We start from the raw sequence: 22,259 nt of genomic DNA, 5'->3' as shown, positions 1-22,259 counted from the left end.
CAAAGGTCGGTGAGCTCACCTCGAGTCTCGGACTGATGGATGGATTGACGGACGTCGCAGTCGGCAACCTCTATTCCAAGGTACAAGTGTTTTTCTTGTTAAAACAAAAAGTCGACAGTCAATCAATCATACAAATCGCCTTTTTCTAGTTATGCCAAATGACACAATTTGCCAACATAGCGGTAGTCTGGTATTTAGTCAGTGCAGGGCAATGTGTGTTTTATAGGTTTTCTAATGGAAGAGCAACATATTCGAAATGTTTCCAACAATTCAAATCAAAGTTCATATTCTCTCTGTTTATAATTTAAATCATATTTTATATACGGTTTAACCAGTGTTTGATATCTGTCTCAGAAAAGAGGCAAAAAACAAAGTGTCACATTAATAAAGTTTGATCATTGAATAACTTCGAACGTCCCCTTTTATTGAAACGGACGTGACGTGACGCTACTTCCTGTTGGGACCTTTAATGGATGCCCGCATTGTCGCCACGTTTATCTTGTGAAAAGTTCTGTATTTTCATTTTTTACAATAGAACGGGTTCGTAAAACAACTTAAACCATGTCCGGTCGCCAGAGCAACAAACTGCCAAACAATTTACCACAGCTGCAGAACCTCATCAAACGGGATCCGCAGTCCTACGTGGAGGAGGTGAGTGTTGTTAGCCGAGAGGATGCTAACGCTGCTAGCTCGCACACTCGCATGTTCAATTCCTAGAATGGTCACTAAACACTCGTATGTGTGTTCCCGTGTGTGTGCTCCAGTTCTCCCAGCAGTTCCGACACTACCAGTCCAATGTGCACATCTTCAAGCTGCAGCCGGACAAACCCAACAAGGAGCTGGCGGAGCTGGTCATGTTTTTAGCCCAGGTGACATATGAACGTGTGTTTGCGGTGAGTCGTGCTGATCATGGATGTGAACAGTGCTAACAGGAGTTGTGTTGTCCCTCAGGTCAGTCACTGCTACCTGCAGCAGCTGTCCGGCTTCCCCCAGGAGCTGTCCGGCTTACTGCTGAGTTACCACACGGTCCTGCAGCCCGACCTGAGAATGGTGAGGATATTATAAAAACATAATATATTTTCAAGGGATTTCAGGGCAGGTGCAATATTTAACTCATTTTATTCTGGGTCTTACTCTAGATGTCCTTGTGTAATGTTTTTTTCTTGTTTGCTGCACAATATACTATTGAAGCTGCTGTTGCACTTTTGCCTCATGGGGACAAGAAAGTATATTTGATTGATATGAAATGGAGCTTGTTGATATTTATGTCACACAGCACTGACATGTCACCCCTCCTCTCCTCTCCTGGTCAGACCTTCTGCAAAGCCATGATTCTCCTGAGAAACAAGAATCTGATCGACCCCACTTGTCTCCTGGAGCTCTTCTTTGAGCTGCTGCGATGTCACGACAAGCTGCTGAGGAAGGTGAGAGCGCTCACCCCCCCCTAACAGCTACAGCAGGAACCAGCTCCGACAGCCTATTAGTGGTTCAAGGCTAGTCTGTCCCATTTAGTAAAGAAAGACGGATTGAAATGGTCATTCGATTTTACGTAGTTGTAGCATTTTCGGTTTATCAATACATAATTGCATATTTCGAAGTATTTTGAGACCGGAGCTTATTAGTAGTAACGGTGGGAATCTGGTTACTCATTTTCTGAAAATATGACCAATTTTTTAAGTATGTATTTGTTGTAAATAACCTGTAACTCTCTCTGATTGTGTCGTTTCCTCTTTTCTCTCCAGACACTGTACACACACATTGTTGTCGATATCAAAAACATCAATGCAAAGCACAAAAACAACAAGGTCAACACAGTAAGTATAAACAACGCACTCGTGCCGTGTGCACTTCACATGTGACTGTCTGGGTTCAAACAGCCACCACTCACTGTCTAAGTTATCCTGTCGCGTGTGTTTCAGACGTTACAGAACTTCATGTACACCATGCTGAGAGACAGTAATCCCATCGCAGCCAAGATCTCTTTAGATGTGATGGCGGAGCTTTACAAAAGAAACATATGGTGAGAGTCATGATTTATACACTGAAGAGAGAGATTGTCAAGCGGAGGCGATTTCTTGACCTGATTGTCTTTTTGTTTGTGTCACAGGAACGATGCGAAAACAGTTAACGTCATTACAACGGCATGTTTTTTGAAAGTGACAAAGGTATGTTTGTTTTCACTTGACAGCCATCACTTACTCACTGACACTGATTGGATAAAAAAACGATGTTGTACATGTATGCTCACCTGCACCCCCCCTGTCCCTAGATCGTTGTCGCAGGTCTTAAATTCTTCCTGGGCAAAGATGAAGGTGAAAAGAACGACAGCGATTCCGACTCAGAGGTAAGCATCCCAGCCTTCGATAAGAGGCGTTAGAGACACAAACATGGCTTATAGTACGACTTGTTTTCCAGCCGGAGGGACCGACAACCCGAGATGTGATGGTGAAATACTCCACAGGCAGGAAAACCTCCAAAAACAAGAAGAAGATGGAAAAAGCAATGAAAGTTCTCAAGGTACCGTTGTTGTAACAACTAAGACACACGCACAGAACTGATTTTCTTACACACTTGTTCAGGTAAACTGAGTTCACTGATTTAATTTTCAATACTTGTGTGTTTTTGAACAGAAACACAAGAAAAAGGCTAAAGTGGAGGTGTTCAACTTTTCTGCTATTCACCTAATTCATGATCCCCAAGGTAGGCTCACCTCTTTTCTCCACAATACTTCATAGATATGTCCGATGTAATTTAGTACAATTACCACAACTATCTAATATCACCTTCCTTTTTTATAAAGATTTCTCAGAGAAACTCTTGAAACAGTTGGAAAGCTCTAAGGAGCGCTTCGAGGTGAAGATCATGATGATGGAGCTCATATCCAGACTGGTTGGAATCCATGAGGTAACTTCCTAATCATGTTATTATTTTTTTGGCGGGGGGGGAAACATGTTCTTAAATAATATCTTTATAAAGAGAAAAGTTACCTTAAATAAAACTGCAGTAGGCGATTTGTAGGGGGACGAGGCGGGACAACCAAAAATCTATCGTCCTTTACAACCATCAATTCTATTCAATCTTAACTGGGACAAATTATTGTTGATTGATATTCTTAACTCATTATTTTGCTAATAAACATAGCTGTTGTGTATGTGTGTACCTGGGCTGTGTGGACATATTACATAGAAGTATAAATGCAGTACAGATGGAATATGTTATATTGATTCTTATACTCTGTTCTTTTCCATCTACAGCTCTTCCTCTTTAATTTCTATCCCTTCATCCAGAGGTTCCTTCAGCCTCATCAAAGAGGTGAAACTTAATCTCCGATAGTGAAGTTAAAAACCTGAGCTGATGACATCTTTCTAAAACCATCTTTGCTCTTTTGTAGAAGTGACAAAGATTCTGCTGTGTGCTGCCCAGGCGTCTCACCAGCTCGTTCCTCCGGAGGTACGTTAAGATCGACACTTTGATTCAGTCGTTAATAAACACTTGAGCACTGTTAACGCTGTATTTCCTACTCGTGCAGGTCATTGAACCTGTCATCATGACCATCGCAAATAACTTTGTGACTGACAGAAACTCTGGGGAGGTCATGTGTGTGGGGTAAGAGGCTTCCATGAGTCAATATGATTATATAATGTGAAGGAAACAATAGAGAAAAGTAAGATTTAACTCCAGTGCTAAGTATCACTTCATGGATTTATAGTACAGTTCTCCTCTTCTTGTGCTCCAGCATCAATGCCATCAAGGAACTGACAGCTCGTTGTCCCCTCGCCATCAATGAAGATCTGCTGCAGGACCTGGCTCTGTACAAGAACCACAAAGACAAGAGTGGGTTTTCCTACAAGTTGTATTTCGACCACATCATGCGCACGTGCGTTCAGTCACTCACAGTGTGTTTGTGTTCCCCTCAGATGTGATGATGTCGGCCCGGGGACTGATCCAGCTCTTCAGGAATCTGGATCCACAGATGTTGCTGAAGAGGGACAGGGTGAGCGCAATGAATTTTAAAAATGCTTTTTTTCTTACTCATATACTACTGAGGAGTGTGTTTGGAACTAGATCTCCAACTCTTCCAGTGACAAAGCTACATCTCTCTTACTTTGAATGTGCTTCTTGTTGTCCAGGGGAGACCCACAGAGGCGTCGACAGAGGCTAAAATCAAAGACTACGGAGAACTTGAATCTAAAGACTACATCCCTGGAGCTGAAGTTCTGGAGGTCGAGGGGGAGGCGAAGAAAGAAGGAGAGGAGGACGGAGGTCAGCAGTTGATTGAATTATCTAATCTGAACTACAAGATATAAACAATTTTATTTAATATATTGTTTGTATGAGATGATGGATAATCAATGTAAAGGATGCATATTTTTCCTGTTGTACAACAGAAGGCTGGGAGAGCGCCAGTATAGGTGATGATGATGATGAAGACGGGGAGTGGGTGGACGTTCACCACTCGGCTGATGAAGACGTAGGAGAAGTGGTGAGAGTTACTGGTTCTGTTGAGCTGCTTTAGGACGATTACACACAGTGACTTTGTTCTAATCTCAGAGTTTCCTGTGGTTGTTTCAGGCGGAGAAGCTTCAGAGTATTCCGGTGGAGGAAAGAAAGGCGAAGGCAGCTGCGGTCAGTGGCAGCCGGCTCCTCACGCAGGACGAGTTCAAGAAGATCCGTCTGGTGCAGATAGCCAAGGAGGTGAACAACGCGCCGGGCAAGGGCCAGAAGAGGAAGATCGTGTTGAGTGACGATGAGGAGGACAACAGGTGAAAGAGATGTTTGATGGATGTTCTCTGAGTGTAAGGATTAAATCACCGGCAAATATGAACTGTTTCATGTGAAAGGCAATTCTCTCTCGTCTCCTATTCCTTGAAATAAGGGTGCTGTCACTGTCATGTTAAGTTTATCCATAAGAATTGATATATTTATTTTATTTGTTTCTGAATCTTGCAGGGGGGAGCTGCTGACTTTGAGAAACATCGAGAAACTGCATAAAAAACCCAAATCAGACAAGGAAACACGTCTGGCAACAGCAATGGTAAAAAGCCTGTGTTAGAGCTGTGGACTGATATCAAATACTCTGATTTAACTGGCCAGTGACATCATGGTTGTTAAGCAGCTGATAAACTAGCAACTCATTTATTCTTCGGTTTATAAAATAGGGCAAAAACTTTAGTTAAATAGTTGATTGACCCCTGATGTGTTTGATTTTCCAGGAGGGACGAAGCGACCGGAAGGACTTCGTTAGGAAGCATTCCAAACTGAACTCTCACGCCAGCACCAGCAACAAGGAGAAGAGGAAGACCAAGAACTTCATGATGATGAGACACAGTCAGAACGTTAGGACAAAGGGCAAACGCTCCTTCAGAGACAGACAGGTAACACACGTCTGGCCAAGCTGCTGCTCCATTTCATTGTGCTCTTGCATTTAGACTTGAGATATTTGGTCTTTGTGTTTCAGATCGCTCTGCGAGATGCTCTCCTGAAGAGGAAGAAGCAGCACCATTAGGACACGTGGAGATGATGATGATGATGGTCGTCACAACCCTGATCTTTGACTATGTCAAATATTATTCATCCTTCAGTGGCCTGTAAACTATGTCAGCTCATTAATGTATTATATTCAGTGGAGAAACTGCATAGATGTACTCTGTTCTGAAATAAACCTTTTAATTGTGTGAACGTGAGTATGTTCATTCAATTATGGATAAAAATTGTTATCCTGTTTTTCTCGCGTTGATAAATGGGCAATTGATCACGTATATTTTTGAACTGCTTTACTCGCTCCATGCAGGCAGCAAACATCAGATTTTTGATGATAAAATGTATATTTTTAGTTCATTAGATCACAGGCACTGAAAAAGAGTAGACACATTTACTTTCAAGCTACTGACCTGATTCCACTTACATAAGAAGTATATGTAGCACAGTGGTGTAACATATAATCCCACTAGTACAAGGACAGATTTTAGCTGAATCTGATAGTTCAGTTTTGCAGCCATGGACTTTGAGTTTATTATTGTTATGAAAACCTTGGTATTTAGTGGCTAAATTTCAACAGAGATTGAAAGTTTAATCATTCATTCACAATATTGACTTGATTTCAATATTTCTGATTAGTGTCTGGAAGGTGGATCAGAAAAATGCTCACACAGCAGCGATAAACAGTAAACGGCTCAGTTCCGGCTCAATCAGTCTGTGAGGTGTCGTTAATGTGTAGGTGAAACATTACTGGCCAATATAATTATATAATCAGTGTTATGACGGTCTAACTTGTCCTCACTGCACGTTATGTAAAGCGTATTATGTTTTGAAAATGTCTGTTAATTGTTCAAATCTGTTCACTGATTTGGAAGACAAAATAAACAGTGATGGCGTGTGTTTTACAACTGAGCAAAGTGAAGGTTTTGTTGTGTCTGCAAATACTTGGTTTTAATGACAGATGTACTCTTTGTGAAGTTGTTAAATTACATTGAACCTGATGTGGAATCATAAGTGATAAATGTAATTTGGTAAACGCTGATGTGTTGTTTCCTGGTGAGCAGAAGTACAGTGAGTAGGTTTCCTAAACTCTTTATCACCCAAGTATTTAGATCTTTTAATGGTTAATTCCACAGTAAAAGAAAAAGCCCTGTGCTGAAAATGTTACTGAAGGATGTAAGAACACTTTGGAAAATGCAGACATCTTCAAAAGTAAAACTATTCAATGCAGTCAAATTGTATGAGTTAGATTATTATTTGTATTGATGTGTTTGCATGCAGGCCTGTGCAACGGTTTCACTGAGTTGAGGTCAAAACTTATCACTTTAAATTTGTACCTTTATCCTTTTTTATTCTTTCATGAAACTTCACAATTCTACTAACCGGTTAGTGAAGTAGCGTTTTTTTTATATTTTTGGTTTAACTAGAGAAATATTAAGCTTCTTAAGGTTCATCACTCTGCTGTGATTAAACTTCACACGTATACAACAGTCAAAGCTGGAACCCAGGAATGTTTGACAATCAACAAACTATTTCATCTGTAGTTGTTCTTTACTATTATGTAATGTAACAAATGCATCATATGTTACAAGCTATATTCATGTTTTCATATGTTAAATTAGATCTACAAATAATTAATATGTGAAAACGAACTTGTAACTATAGCTCAAGTCAAATAAATACAGTGGAGTAAAAAAGTATGAATTCAGCTCTGCAATGAAGTATTAATTAAAGCAAAAGTACCTCCAATGTGTACTCACATGCAGGTCTTAGTAACATTACACTGCACCACTGTCCATAACGTATATTTCCAGGAGCATCGCAGAACTGGATATTAAAACTTGGCATCCTTCAGGTGACGCCGTGAAACTACACTTCCCATGATGCACCTGGAAGCACAACAAACATTCCACTCAGAGAAGCCGGCATCTTAACTCTCAGCTGCGACATGAGGTATCTAAGTTAAACACACTTCTCCACACACCGAGGTTCTATGATGCTTTGCTGTCGCTTGTGGCGTCGCACGTTTAGTACTTCCGCTAAACCCGTGGTTAAACCGTGAACGTGAGCTGCGAGTGCTAGCCTGCCTGCTAGCTACAGTTAGCTAGCAGGCAGGCTAGCACTAGTGTACTCTGAGGTCTAGCTAGCTACATTTGTCACATTTAGCATCGCTAGCTGCGAATGTGGGGGACGTTAACAACCCAGTGACTCACAAACACAACCACACTCATTTACTGCATTAAATGTTGACCCGTGTTTGCTGGTGCAGATTGTTGTTGATGGTTGTGCTATGCTAACCTGTCTGTAATACATGTCAGAGCATGTTGGGGGTTTCACTCTTTAATAACAAGATGAGCCCAATTGTTCTGAATGACGTCTGAAGGTGCGAGCTGTCACTCACAGTAAACAGATCACATGCTGCATTTGTATTAAAGCTGCTGTCTTTAACATTTACTCAAATCAACCCTAGATCGTCCAGTGTCCAGTAATTGCTGAGCAAAATCAACTTTATTACAAACAAAAGCCATCACACGCCTTCATAACCTGATATAATAACATGTGTGATACATGGTGGAGTAGTGAGGACCGGTTTGATCAGCTAGAATAAAAAAATCAGACCTATACAATCAAAAGAAATCAATCAAATATGTGTTTACATATCTCAATGTATAAAGTGTAAATACAATCTAAATGCTTGCATACACCAGTTGTTAAGATTCAACACTTTAAACAAGTAAATAATATCTCATTGATAGAGAAGTGTATTTTTGATATTCCTTCAGATCTGTCGTACCTGACCTAGGTCTTAAGTTTCATTTGTTATGATCGCAACAAGTTCTTAAATGCTGCTGTGCCGCCTGTAGTAACCCTGCAAATAGTCTTCTGGACATTTATCACTTTTTTTACAAGTCCATCTAAGAAAATCAAGTAATTCAGTTTGCAGGGAGCAACTCATTAGCTGGGTATTCACTCTACTGTCACCAAACTCTGACCAAAGGACAGAACCATGGACGCCTGGTATCTGGAAGCATTCAGTACAGATGCTGTGTCGCTTTCGGAGGTGGGAGAAGAGATATGACGTCACAACGGTACAGTGGGTTCTCGTGAGTGCCTGCTGCTCATCCTCCGAGTACCTTTTTCTGTCTAACGTGGCGTGCTGGTTGCCTAGTGGGAATCCCTCTTTATATATGCTGGACACAAAGATGCACAGAAGGATGCTGCATGGATTCAAAGAGGTGCTTGTTATTGTTTTTCCCGTTTGTACCCAGCTTAGTCGAGCAGTTGTGCAACACATCCCTTTAAATTATTGACTCTCGCTCCACTTACGCGTAATAAATAATAGATCCCTGTCTGATGACGTTACCATCTATAAAAGGGGATCCAACTCATCCTGGGTCTGTATTTGAAGAAAGCGAATATTACAAATCGCTTCATGTGTTGAGAGAGTAAACAGTCTGGAGAAGGGAATCTCGTGAACGGGCTTTCAGAGTAGAACAGCAGTGGAATCCGTGCATATGACGGGACTGGATGTTCTCAGCTCTCACAGCTGAGGGGACTAGTGATGAGGGGGCGACACACTGAGTCTATTCACTTTCAGAGGCATAGCTTCAAAGAGAGAGAGACAGTACATCAACTGTAGGGTGGGGGTGGAGCTTCGGCCTGTGGCGGCCCGCTCTCACTTCATCTGTTCTCTGTGGAGATTTTTCATCAGACTCGGCAATAGGTAGGAGTTTTTTATGGTTTGATTGCTGTGTTACCTGAGCGGTGCGCTACTTAATCTTGGATAGATTTGCTCGTTGTTGTTTTTACTGACCAAACCTGCTCGGCTTGCAGGGGATCCCCCCCTAACACCAGTTCCTCTGTTGTCTCCTCCATTTAAGCCGATAGAATGTTGTTTGCACTGAGCTGTGTTTTCTCGTTGTAGTTATTCTCGCATGGTGCTGTTAAAATCTGACCTACTTTCCCATGGGCAGTAATTGAATACTGTTGTTAACGACCTCTTCATGTAATTATATTGTAAAAAGCACTACTTCTAGGTTCTAGGTTATTTGTCTAGATTGAAAAATATCAAAAGATGGCTATCAGAGTTTTTGGATTTAAGTCTTCTAATTCTTTTTTTTTTCTTTCTTTTTTACTTAAGGATCAAAACGCATCAATTTAAAATTTACCATCATATAAGGAACTAGAAAATAATTAAATTTTCACACAAAAAATACACTCAAATGAATGTCAGAACTTTTAAGGACAAATTGTTTCGGTTCCAGTGACATGCATTTATTAATAGAAAAATAAAAATGTATTTCTACATCACCTATACAACCTAGTTGTGAGTACAATTTGTCAGAGTGAGATCCTATATATTTTAGGGCGTAGGTTTAACAATTTAGTGTTGTTTTAACCATAATTAAATAAAGGTTAAGTTAAAACAACCATTAGTTTCAATGGAACCTAATACAGCTACACGACTTTAAGTCAGCAAACAATGTCTCCTACAGAGGAGCAAAACAATCCAGTGAGTTTCCAATGTGCTTTAATAAGTGGTTCATCTCTCCTGTAGGTATTGTTTCCTGTAGCCAGCTATGGCACCAGGGGATGTGGTGCCAGACCATGCCAAGCAACTGAAGCCCAAGGAGAAGCGGCCGGTAAACAAGGCACCGAAACCAAACTGTGAGCCTGATGGCTCCTTTGTCTTCGAGGCTCACGAGGCGTGGAAGGACTTCCATAACTCCCTCAGGCACTTCTATGAAGTGGGGGAGCTCTGCGACGTCACGCTCAAGGTGAGTCACCCTGTGTGGACTCAAGTGACAAGTTGGTCTTGTTCTTTTGTCACAGCTGATGTTCCATGATTTTATAAAGCATCTTATCTTATCCACCATCTCTAAATAGCCGGACAAATCTGTTTGTGTCTATGTTCTAGGTGGGCAGCAGGTTGATACCATGTCACAAGCTGGTGCTGGCTTGTGTCATCCCTTACTTCCGGTATGTTCAATTTTTTCTCCTTTAGTTTTACATTGAAACCTTAATTATTAATTTTCAGTGCAGCAAAGACTGTAATAAAGTAGTTTTTATTCCTTGTGGACTCTGTCCTTAACACCACACATCACATGCTGGATATGCTTTCAGCTCTGATTCAACACACTGAAATTAATGCAACAAAGATCTGTCTGTAAACTCTCGAGGCTTAAGACTTTTCTGTTATGCTCATCTACATAAAGAGGCCTTGATGGAAACATGACACGTATTCCCACTTGTATGTTTACATCTGGAAGGAAACATATCACAGTGTAATAGCAGTGCAACCACATTCGATTTCAAATAAAATGCAATGATTGCTACAGCATTCATGTAAAGTCTGAACAAACTTTTAGTGTGGGTGAAATTATATGCACCGTGTAGACCTCCATATTTATCGAGTGGCCGTCAGTGGAGCAGTCTCTTAAAGATGATTTGATCCTGTATTTCACCTCGTCGTCGTCTGAGTGGATATTTCTTCTTGCAGGGCCATGTTCCTGTCAGAGATGTCCGAGGCCAAACAGAATCTGATAGAGATCAAGGACTTTGATGGGGATGCCATCCAGGACCTGGTGCATTTCGCCTACTCCTCCAAGCTCACGTTAACAGTGGACAATGTCCAGCCACTGCTCTATGCTGCCTGCATCCTTCAGGTAAACACACACACACATGTCACCAATCAACAAACAGTGTGAGCCTAGTGGTCTCCTTATTTGACTTGAATGAAGGAGTTCTGCTCCGTCAGTGACTATGTTAACATGGACAGCACTAGTCCGACCATTGACCTGAATAAGATCTATTTTGATGATGATGTTTACTTGAGTTGCTTAAAGAATATTTTATCCATATTTCTGATTACATGTTACAGAACAGAGTCTACTTGTGACTCATGTCAACATAATGGACATTACAAGTCCTACTACTTGTTTACACTTGATCCCAGGGCATGTGTTGTCATGCATTTGGTAACTGCTGTATAACAGTGTCGCAGAATGCTCCATGTGGACTTTGTAATGCAATACTTATCCACACAATGTGACTAAGGTCTGAATACTCGTAATTATTTTATTGCTTTCTGAGTAAGACCTTATTTGGATAAATATGATCAAGAAAAGCTGTATAGTGATCTCCGGACATTTCATTCAGCACTTTCAAATGTTACAAGAGTCTTTCCATATAACACCATTTACACACGGAGGGATTTCCATTACTGCCTGACTCTGTTAGGTGGAGTTGGTGGCGAGAGCTTGCTGTGAGTACATGAAGGCCCACTTCCACCCCACCAACTGCCTGGCAGTTCGGACTTTTGCCGAGAGCCACAATCGCGTGGACCTGATGGACATGGCCGACCGCTACGCCTGCGAGCATTTCATCGAGGTAGTGGAGTGTGAGGACTTCACATGTGTGTCTCCCCAGCACTTGCGCACGTTATTGTCCTCGAGTGAGCTCAATATCCACTCAGAGACACAGGTGTATAACGCCGCAGTGAAATGGCTGAAAGCGAACCCGCAGCACCACGAGGCCTGGCTGGACGAGATCATGTCTCAGGTTAGAGGCGGCATCACTTGGAACAGGAGGATATGGTTTGGTTGGGCTGAATGTTAATTTATCAATTTTGTCTCTCTGCATGTTTGGGATTTGTCTTTGGAAACACATCTTATGTTATAAACCGTTTTACTCATTAACTGAACGTTAAGCTACATAACTGTGCATGAAATTGGTGTTGCATAAACCGTGTGCAGCTTTTATGTAACCTTTTTTACAATCACAGTACGTTATATGATGGTTCCCTCAGGTGCGCCTCCCCCTGCTGCCCGTCGAGTTCCTCACTGGAACTGTGGCGAAGGACGAGATGATCAAAGGTAACTTGAGTTGTCGTGACCTGATGGATGAAGCCAGGAACTACCACCTCCACCTCTGCAACAAGGTGGTGACTGACTTTGAGTATTCGATCCACACCGTACCCCGGAAACACACTGCAGGTACTTTTATGGTTGGGTTGGGTCTCTGAATATGTAACTACTGATTTGTATGGTATTTGTAGCAACATTCAGCACTTTTTTGTTCCTCTGAAAGAAAACACAACTGTCATCGTGACACTGGATGTCTGGATGTTTGAGTTTTAAAAGGTTTACTCATTTTTATAGCATTATGTGAAATATACAAAGGCACTTATGCTGTGGAAAAAGCCCAAGTAAATTTAGTTTAGCCCAATTTGAATTTTTGCCATTCATTAGCCACCCTAATTTTACATTTTTACACAAGTTTTTCAGTTTATTTCTTTGGTTTTCTATCCAAATTTATCACCACAGCAATGTTCCTTGTGGAATTTTAAAAACAACATAAAGTGTAACTTGTGTTCTCTTTTCTGACCTTTCTTTTAGGGGTTTTGTTCTGTGTGGGTGGCCGGGGGGGCTCAGGTGATCCATTTCGCAGCATCGAGTGCTACTCCATCACTAAGAACAGCTGGTTTTTCGGCCCAGAAATGAACAGCAGACGACGTCACGTGGGTGTCATATCTGTTGGAGGTAAGAGAAGAATATATATTTATTGAGATATTATTGTGAGTTTATATAAATTTAAATTATAAATATTTGGGGCTTGCAGAGTCAGTGAATTGTTTTAAATCACTTTCAAAATACATCTTTATTATGAAAGCCTCATAATAATTTTATTGTTATTGTTGTTGATATTGTTATTTTACATTAATATTTGACTTTTTCATAGATTATTTTGAAAATTAAATTGTCCCATTATTTGTTATAGCTGATCTGTTCCCACAATCATAAAGACTCATCTTCATATCCATTGATTTACCCTCGTAGGCAAAGTCTATGCTGTTGGAGGCCATGATGGTAACGAGCACTTAGGCGACATGGAGATGTTCGACCCCCTCACCAACAAATGGATGATGAAAGCTTCAATGAACACTAAGAGGTACATGATGCTACATTATAATGACTGTGAATTAAGATTTTCCCAAAGCATTCCAGACTCAATGGATGTGAGAACTAGTGTTGTCACGATACCAAAATTATGACTTCGATACTATACCTGCCAAAATATCACGATACTCGATACTTTCGATACGATACCACAAATACGATACGATACCACAAATACGATATGATACTGGTATATTTATCTAGGATAGTAATAAATAAAACATCTGTAGGGTTCCCTTTTTTTACCAGCTTGTTCCTGCCCAGCTTTTTGAACACTTAACAAATGGTATTCATATTAGTATTAGCCTACAGCAAGATATTAATGAAAACTACATGGTGACATCTAGGGGTGCAACGATTAGTCGACGTCGTCAACAAAAATCGATGACAGGAATAGTCGCCGACGAATTTACTAGTCGATGATTCGTTGGTTACGTCATAGCACGTGTTTCTCGTGCCGCGCAGCGGAACTAAACGTTGTTTTAGCGGATGTGCTGATGAAAGCAGCTGAGGAGTGAGCCATCTCGCTTCCTTCCTATCTCTGAAAGTCGCGCATGTGCAATAGCGTCAAAACACAGTCCGATGGCGGCCTCCGCTGCAGCAGCATCGCGCACCAGAAAGTAAAAAGTTCCGGAGAACTTCACCCGTAACAGCCCGAAAAAAACTACCTGCAATATCTGTACAGCGGACCTGCTCTCCATGGAAGCAGGACACGCGCATTTGAGGAGGAGGAGTCACGTGTGACTTCGTACCGGAGACGATGCGGACTCGCCTCTGTCAGATGTTATATATACACGTTTATACCTGCGCGCAGGATTCTAGAATCCATTACAAAAATATGGTTTAAACTTTTTATTAACGAGTTTAAAAGCGTTATGTTATCCTATTGCCTGACAAACGTCTTGTTTTAATCAGAATTATTTAGTCAGAAGAAGACTGTAGTTTCGTTTGTTGATGTTTTTATTGCTGTTACTTTCCCTGTCATTTTTGTTAACAGGAAAAATGAATACTTGATTTTTAATTTATTTGTTTTATTAGCACTTTACCTGTCCTTGCTTTTAAATGGACAAAAACTTGATTTTTCTTTGCTTTTGTGTCAGCAGTACCCTTATATGCAACAAAGTTTATTAAAAGACATTTTTTTTGAATGAAGTATCAATTTTTATTTCCTTTATTTTCAGTAATCACATGCCTCGAACAACCTCAAGCTAAATTTAAAAGCTGTTTGCTAAATAAGAGCAATTGAGAATTTGTGTCATTCATAATCCGATTAGTCGATTAATCGTTTCAATAATCGGTGACTAATCGACTATCAGAATAGTCGTTAGTTGCAGCCCTAGTGACATCATAGCATTGATTATATACGGCTATGTAGGCCTATTGTCCGTATCTGACTATATGACTACATAGTTATTTCCACAAGAGTTACATAATTTTACAGATGTGTGTTTGAGGTGAAAAAAAAGTAAAAACATGCCACCTGAGCGAGTGAGTGGGGGCGGGGCTCCGGGGCCTGTGTGTGTGTGCGCTGCCTGGGCGCGGGCGCAAACGCACACACACACACGCCCGCTCTTGGTTTTTTCATGCTGGTCTGATACGATGCTGATTTGACAAATGAACGTGACGTTCCCGTTCAACATATGAACACTGCACAGGGAGCCACTGCAGACGGGCCGAGGAGCCGCGGGATGAGACCCCCCCCCCCCCCCCGGCTCCGGTGAAACAACGACTTGTTTTACTGCTACGCCGTGAAAGAGATGCGGACGTCAAAGCATTAGTTCTCGCATCCCGGCCCCCCCCCCTCCGGTTCGCTCGCTCCACCTGTCATGTCTCCGCCCGTTGCGCCACACAGTTTGAGAGAGAATCACTTCCAACAAGCCGAGGACGGTCGGCTCGGCCATGTCTCCCCTCCTCGCTGTGAGTGACGGCTGCCTGTTGCATGTGTGAGAGCTGGGTAGCCCCGCCCCTCGCAGTCAATGCATGCAGGCAGCGGGACAGGGAGCGGAGCAGAGAGTGCGCTCTCTTTGCCTGCTATTTTAATAAAGTACCGGTACTAAAAATATGCTAAACCGTATCGTTTTTAACGTAAGGGTACCACGGTACCTTTCTAGTACCGGTACACCGTGCAACACTAGTGAGAACAACACTCAGATTTGAGTGTGTATGAGAACAACTAAGTTTTCTAACAACAGCCCTCAGCTTCCTATGTAATCTCTCATTCTGAGCAGCACCGTGCCCGAGAGAAGGAATTCGTACACATCTTGAAATCGGAGCTTGCCAAAAATGACCCGGAGCTGGTCGGATTATCTTGGGGCTACATCCACTAAGCTGGACAAAGTCTCTTGAAATGTGTAATGTAACGATTATACTGAAAGCCTGGAAATGATTCAGCAGCTGTTAACTCTCCTGTGTTGAGCAGGATTTAATTTCATTATTTCCTGTTCATTTAAAAGGTTTTCCTCCTTTTCCACCTCAGGGAAATTCTGAGTTACTATATGAAATAATTGATAGCTAAGCTGCATTTCCTCCAATTGACCATTTACCACACACTTTTCCAATTACCGAGAGTGCTGGGTAAAAAGGGTGTGTGTTTCTCAGGAGGGGCATCGCCCTGGCCGCTCTGGGTGGTCCCATCTACGCCATCGGAGGCCTGGACGACAACTCCTGCTTCAACGACGTGGAGCGCTACGACATCGAGAGCGACTGCTGGAGCGCCGTGGCCCCGATGAACACGCCGAGAGGAGGGGTGGGATCCGTGTCGTTGGGGGTAAGACCGAAGAGGGAAGACGATAAATGATGACTGATGTTTAGCACAGTATCAACACAGCGCTTTGTGTCCTCTTCATGCCAGAGCTTTGTGTACGCGGTGGGAGGCAACGACGGCGTGGCGTCCCTGTCCAGCGTGGAGCGGTTCAACCCTCACCTCAACAAATGGACAGAGGTCAGCGAGATGGGCCAGCGGCGGGCCGGGAATGGAGTCAGCAAACTGAACGGCTGCCTCTATGTCGTGGGTGAGGGAAATAAATTCACTTAGCAGAAGGAGGTTTGTCAGTTTAGATTCCAAACACTAGTTATTATCTATTCCTCAGATTTGATCCCTTTAGTAGAGAGATTACATTTGTTGGAGTCGTCTACAGAAGCTCTAAGATGTCATTTGTCTTGATTCGATCACCCTGCTGGTATTACTGGTGTTTGTTATTTTACACCTGTGTCATATGCCTTAGTGCACCACACACATGTGGGGAAGAAAAACGTTTCTGGTAACTTATTCACAACGTGTAAGGATTTTTTTATTGTTCCACTTGTATCTGACGAGTCATTCAAGGTTCATTCAAACGTCTGTTGTGACCTTTTGCCTTGTGAGTGACTCAACATAATCCAACTCACACTTTTGCAAACATTTCCACCTGAGCATGATGTTTTTCTGACAACATGTGTCCATATTACTTTCAGTGAAGAATCATGATACCTGTCATTTTCCTGCTGGAACACCATTTACCTTTTTTTAAGAAAGACAAATGTAATTTTAATGTCTTTCCGAAGGTGGTTTTGATGACAACTCCCCCCTGAGCTCCGTGGAGAGATTTGACCCTCGAATGAACCGCTGGGAGTACGTGTCGGAGCTGACGACCCCTCGGGGGGGAGTGGGGGTCGCCACCGTCATGGGGCGAGTGTTCGCGGTCGGGGGCCACAACGGTAACATCTACTTGAACACAGTGGAGGCGTTTGAGCCTCGAATGAACAGGTGAGGAGGCGATGGATGAGGACATGTGATGTGATGTGTTCTTCACGTATCAAACTTCATTGTGTGATAATTAAATAGCTCCTTTTTCATAGGAAGAACCTTTTTCTGGTGAAAACCCATCATTTCAAAACCAAGAAGTATCCAATAGAATCACAATGACGTTATCTGAGCATTAAAACTGGTGTAAATATATGATTAGTTCAAACACAATACATACTAGAAAAATTACAATGCTTTCATTTAAATAAGAGTTAAGATGGTTAATATGTTTTCCTCTTGGAGTGTTGTTTTGAATCTGTGTGTGTGTTTGCTGTTCAGATGGGAGCTGGTGGGATCAGTGTCTCACTGCCGGGCCGGAGCCGGCGTGGCCGTCTGCAAATCTCACGTCAGCAAGATCAGGGACGTCGGCCAGGGCTCCAGCAACGTGGTCAACTGCATGTGACCTCCGCTCCGCTCAGTGCCAGGCGGCCGACTTGCCCGGTCGCCTTCAGCTCTGATCACTGCACAGGCAACACGGCACAAAAAGCACACCGGGGGATTTTGCCCTGCGACGTTGTTCATGTAAACACTCTCTGAGCATCGGCCTCAAGCTGGTGAAGGCTGGTGTTCAGTTTGCACTCTGACGGAGGAAGATTTCACGCCTGACAAATCTTCTCTGAAGACATTGTTCTCGACCCGTGCTGGTGTTATTTGCAATCAGTGATGTAGTATTTTGTACTGTACTTTCTTTTGTTTTACTTTCTCGACATACTTTTGACTTCAAAAGGGAAAATAGAAGCTGAGCCTCATATTGACGACTAACCTTTCGAGAGTGAGAGCTGAGCTTGGATCAGGACAACTAGGTTCCTTAACCGTGCACATAATAGATAATGGGCTATTTAGTGGGCCAGTATGAAAAGATTTCCGATGAATAATGCCTCAGACTTTATCTGGATTTCTCTTTGGCTCTGCTTTGTGGTTTCTTTATTCTCAGAGAAAGAATTTAGGCACATTCATACTGGACTCAACACCTTTGCAGTGCAGCGTGTGCAATTGTAACACTTTCATCAGCAATCACTGTCAAGTAGGATAGAGTAGACAAATAGATTTCCAAGATTCCTGCGTTCTTTTCTTTATGGTGAATTTGACGCTAAAGTACTGTTTCTATCTGCGGTTCCAGCTGCTTTAAGCTGGATCACAGCAGCTGGGACACGACTGTAAATGTGTTTGAACAATCATTAATGGCTGACTGGGACAAGTCAGTCACTTGGGCAGAAGGTGCCGGGGGAATTGAACTGATGCAAGTGCCAAACACAAACCAATATGCGTCAGCCGCTTTTACCTCGTCCTCAGGTGTGAGAAACGTTTGACAGCTAAAAAGCCGAGAGTGAAGGACCGATCAGAGCAATACGGTGCACATCCCCACTTCTTTCTCAGTTTACATTATTGTGTAGAAATGTATTCAAAGTGACGGCAGATTTAAAAATTTAAGATTTGCGTTTGACGATAGCTGGACTGTCAGTAATCCTAGTTGGAGTTTTCACATGTGTTTGAGATTCAGCTGAGGTTTGTCTCTGCAGACGGTTCTGTTATATTTTAATATATGGACATTTTTGTATTATAAAATGGGTGTATCTTTGGTATTATTCATTACGACACTATCTAATCCATTGCTGTGCACTATTTTCCTAGAATAGATACGAAGTCTGAGTATATTTTTGTCCTAAATGGAGAATTTCGTGTTATTCATGTCTTGAGTTTGAAGATGCTTATTTTTCACTTTCACTTGTCATTAAATGAAAAACGTCATAATTTCTAGCAACACTTGTTTTTTCAGAATAGGCTGAGTCATGACTATAAAACAGAAATTCTATATACGATTTATACTAGAGGTATAGATATAATTGCACAATTTGTGTCCTATCATTATTAATACTATCAATACTTTTTACTCCACAACTGAGGTTGCCAACCTTGTTCGCAAATGAGACCGAGTCTTTTGTAAATTTTACTGTACTTTGTGTTGTTCTTCCTCCTTTTGGCTGCTTCCCACTTGTGCTTTTTATTCACATGGAATTGGAATAAATTGGTACAATAAAGTTACGTGTAAAGTTTATTGGTGGGATTCCTCTTCTTTCCCCTGTAACACGAACAGTTTTCCTTCCAGTCAGGACTCAGTACAAACTGAAAAGCCTTCGCCGGTCGAGTTCCTGCAGCTTTATGAAACTAGAGATGCATCTGAGAGCACATTCGTCTAAGGCTGATCGGCTACTTTATCACCATATTGCATGTACAGTATATATATTGAGGTCAAACACATAGGCCAAGCACAGGTCAGCATACAGTAACTGGCTAAAGATCCTCCCTCGAGAAATACTTATTTTGATTCACAAAACCTGGAGCATTATACAGATCTGCAAAAGAGAGTTAAAAAAATCTACAATTTTAAATGAATCCAGTCCAAAAGGGAAAAGGTTCTTCTTGGGCTTGTATCAAATCCTTTCAGTGGCTTTTGCACGATCCTGCTCAAAGACGAACTAACAGCAGTGAAAAACACATCCTCCTCAACGGTTATCTCTCTGGGAAAATTCAGCCTTAAAACATAGATTGTGTGAGTTGTCCATCCATCACCTTGAGGTTTCCTTTCTTACAATTCGTAATATTCTACCTTTTCTACCATTAGACATTTTTAAAGCTCAAGTCAACGTGATATGTCGGCTGAGCAATGCAACCAATATAAATAAATGGATTAAATGAGAATTTGATTATAAGTTTATGATAATTGTTTTCTAACATCCAATTAAACTGAGTTAAAAAGTAACAGTTTAAGGCAGAGGCTCCACAGTATAAACTTTATTGACAGCTGACATGAGGTTGTTATAAACTCCTGGACTTTGTGGTTTCACTGTATCAGATGTGAGTCACACTCGTCAGTTTTTCATTGAGATTATCAGCTCCACACGGTTTCTCATATTGTTTACATACCCGGACATTGTATCATGTAATGTGTCTTATCACGTCTCTGACCTTCACCACACAACTCATTTTCAACAGTTGTGATTTAGTTAACATTAGAAATTAAATTTTATTTATACTCTTAAGACATATAATATTCACTAATTTCAATGAAAATTAGCCATACTTTTCTTAAAATGTGAACATTAAGTTACACTTGTTATATGTAACTGTCAAATCGTTTATCCTCAATTTTGCATACGGTGGAATCAAAATAACAACTTTGTTTTCAGACACTGATGTTTTTATTTGGTGACAAACGGCAGCAGGTTGTAGGAAATGAGTCAAGTGGTCAAAATGTTTGTCATCTGTGTTTTACTGCTTTCAGTCTTTGGACCCTTGTCAGATGCTGAAAAGAGACAAACCAAAAGAGAAGATGCTCAGAGGTCTGATGACTGGGAGCTGGAACACATCACACATACACAAACACACACACAAACACACACACTGACAGGCTAAGGGAGAAATTTGGAGAAAAAACACATTAACTCTATTAGGATGTGTAGAAACTCACCTTGAGAGGTGAATATAAAACTAGTGCCAATGGACGGAGGACAGAGACGTCTTGTGCAGCTGCTCAGCTTCGCTGCTCTTCTAGTTTGTGGTGAGTCTCTTTGTTTCTTTGTTTTTAAGTACGGTAACATCAAACATAGTCAAAGTGTTGGGATGCACAACCTTAAGAGACAATACACCAAATATAACCACTTGGAATTCAGATTGAATCCATCATGTGCTTTTATGTGGCGTAGCTGTAGTGGACATGAACTGAATAACTTGTGTTTTGTGCTGAATTAAGTAAAGATACCTTTCCTACAGACATGTGATGTAATGAGGGTTGTGTTTATCACATTAAAAGATGGATAGAAATTTAAAAAAATTACTAAAATACCAGTAATTTCTATGGAAGCGTATTACATTCACTTGAAAAAAGAAAGTCCTGCCCTAAGGTTATTAATGTGTGTCCTCTGTATGTGGTTGCAACTTCACAGCAAGTGGAAGTTGTCTATTTGATCCGTTAACAATTTATAAAACTAAGATTCAGCTCCAAAAATATTCAACATCTTAATTTGACTAAGAAATCAAGTCGATCAAATTTTTGTACAGTCCCTAAGCTGTATGATGTTTGCACAATTTTTAAATAACAAAACAGATTTTATGTTTATTTTTCAACAGGATAATGTAAACAAAATACATATTCTATCAGGGTTTTTTTTTATCTAAGAAAAACTAGGTTTGTTTTTGTTTTTGTTTTTTAAATGAAAACTTATCTCGAAATCTCCAAGATAATTATTTCTCAGTAAGTAGAATGAAATACGCTTCCGTACATTTCCAACAGTGACATTTGAAGGAAAATAAATCATTTTCTATTCATCAGAAAATAGAGATGACAAATACTTATTACCAAAGATCTCTAAAGATATTTCTAAATGTCAGTGATCACATCTTTTAACTTGAAGAAAATAGGCACTGGGTTATTGTGCTTTTTGAGTTGTTGTCAAATGTCATAACAACAGAGAAAGAGTGATTTACTTTATGATTATACAGAAATATTTTAACTGTCGTTAGACGGCAAAATAGTTTAAACACAGACAAATCTAATTTTATTTTGCATCAGACATCCTAGTCTTCATCGTTGCAGGTGGAGACGAAGGCGACCAGAGCAGCTTCTCTTGTGCTAAACATGTGACTCTATATTGTCTGTAAAGTTGTTAAAGTCAAACATTACCCATATATTTTGTGTGCGGTGCTGAGGTTCGACTGACACGGCTTGACTGCGGATCTGTCACGGGACATTTATGATTGACGTGCGTTCAAATCCTTCACCAGCTTGAGAAATAACACATCAGCAGCTTCTTCTTGTTTTACTGATCAGCCACCGGAAGTAATCAGATTACTTTCGTCTCAAACAACATATTTCCTTTGTTTAAAATACCCCATGTTGTCTTTAACACAAGTCTGCATTTACTACTAGTGGTTGTTTTTTAAATGCACAAATATTATCATTATATCAACAGACAGTACAGATGTGACCTACCCCCCCTGGATTAACATAAAAAAGCATTTTTAAATATTTTATTCAACAT

The 22,259-nt window shown here is 41.0% G+C and overlaps 2 protein-coding genes across 3 annotated transcripts; both read left to right on the top strand.

Moving 5' to 3' along the window:
• The first annotated feature begins 470 nt into the window (after positions 1–470).
• sdad1 (SDA1 domain containing 1) lies at positions 471–5,675 on the top strand. Its single transcript, XM_061070719.1, has 22 exons — positions 471–651; positions 765–869; positions 952–1,050; positions 1,314–1,424; positions 1,743–1,814; positions 1,920–2,020; positions 2,108–2,165; positions 2,270–2,344; positions 2,416–2,517; positions 2,631–2,700; positions 2,801–2,904; positions 3,255–3,312; positions 3,392–3,450; positions 3,530–3,606; positions 3,737–3,834; positions 3,918–3,994; positions 4,131–4,263; positions 4,389–4,483; positions 4,573–4,763; positions 4,951–5,035; positions 5,214–5,375; positions 5,459–5,675. The coding sequence occupies exons 1-22, from the start codon at positions 562–564 to the stop codon at positions 5,504–5,506; spliced, it is 2,070 nt and encodes a 689-aa protein (XP_060926702.1). The 5' UTR covers positions 471–561; the 3' UTR covers positions 5,507–5,675.
• A 1,691-nt stretch (positions 5,676–7,366) lies between these two features.
• klhl8 (kelch-like family member 8) lies at positions 7,367–19,276 on the top strand. Of its 2 annotated transcripts, none has more exons than XM_061071050.1 (12): positions 7,367–7,431; positions 10,037–10,256; positions 10,397–10,458; positions 10,979–11,144; positions 11,719–11,868; positions 12,287–12,473; positions 12,876–13,019; positions 13,317–13,428; positions 16,035–16,203; positions 16,288–16,447; positions 16,980–17,181; positions 17,500–19,276. In XM_061071050.1, the coding sequence occupies exons 2-12, from the start codon at positions 10,059–10,061 to the stop codon at positions 17,621–17,623; spliced, it is 1,674 nt and encodes a 557-aa protein (XP_060927033.1). In that variant the 5' UTR covers positions 7,367–7,431; positions 10,037–10,058; the 3' UTR covers positions 17,624–19,276. The 2 variants fall into 2 exon arrangements, with proteins under 2 accessions (XP_060927033.1, XP_060927026.1); XM_061071043.1 differs by having other exon boundaries at positions 11,719–12,039.
• Positions 19,277–22,259: the final 2,983 nt, after the last annotated feature.

This window comes from Limanda limanda, chromosome 1, assembly GCF_963576545.1.
Source record: "Limanda limanda chromosome 1, fLimLim1.1, whole genome shotgun sequence".
NCBI lineage: Eukaryota > Metazoa > Chordata > Actinopteri > Pleuronectiformes > Pleuronectidae > Limanda > Limanda limanda.
Note: the sequence above shows the minus strand (reverse complement) of the source record. Positions and strands in the feature narration are given on the sequence as shown.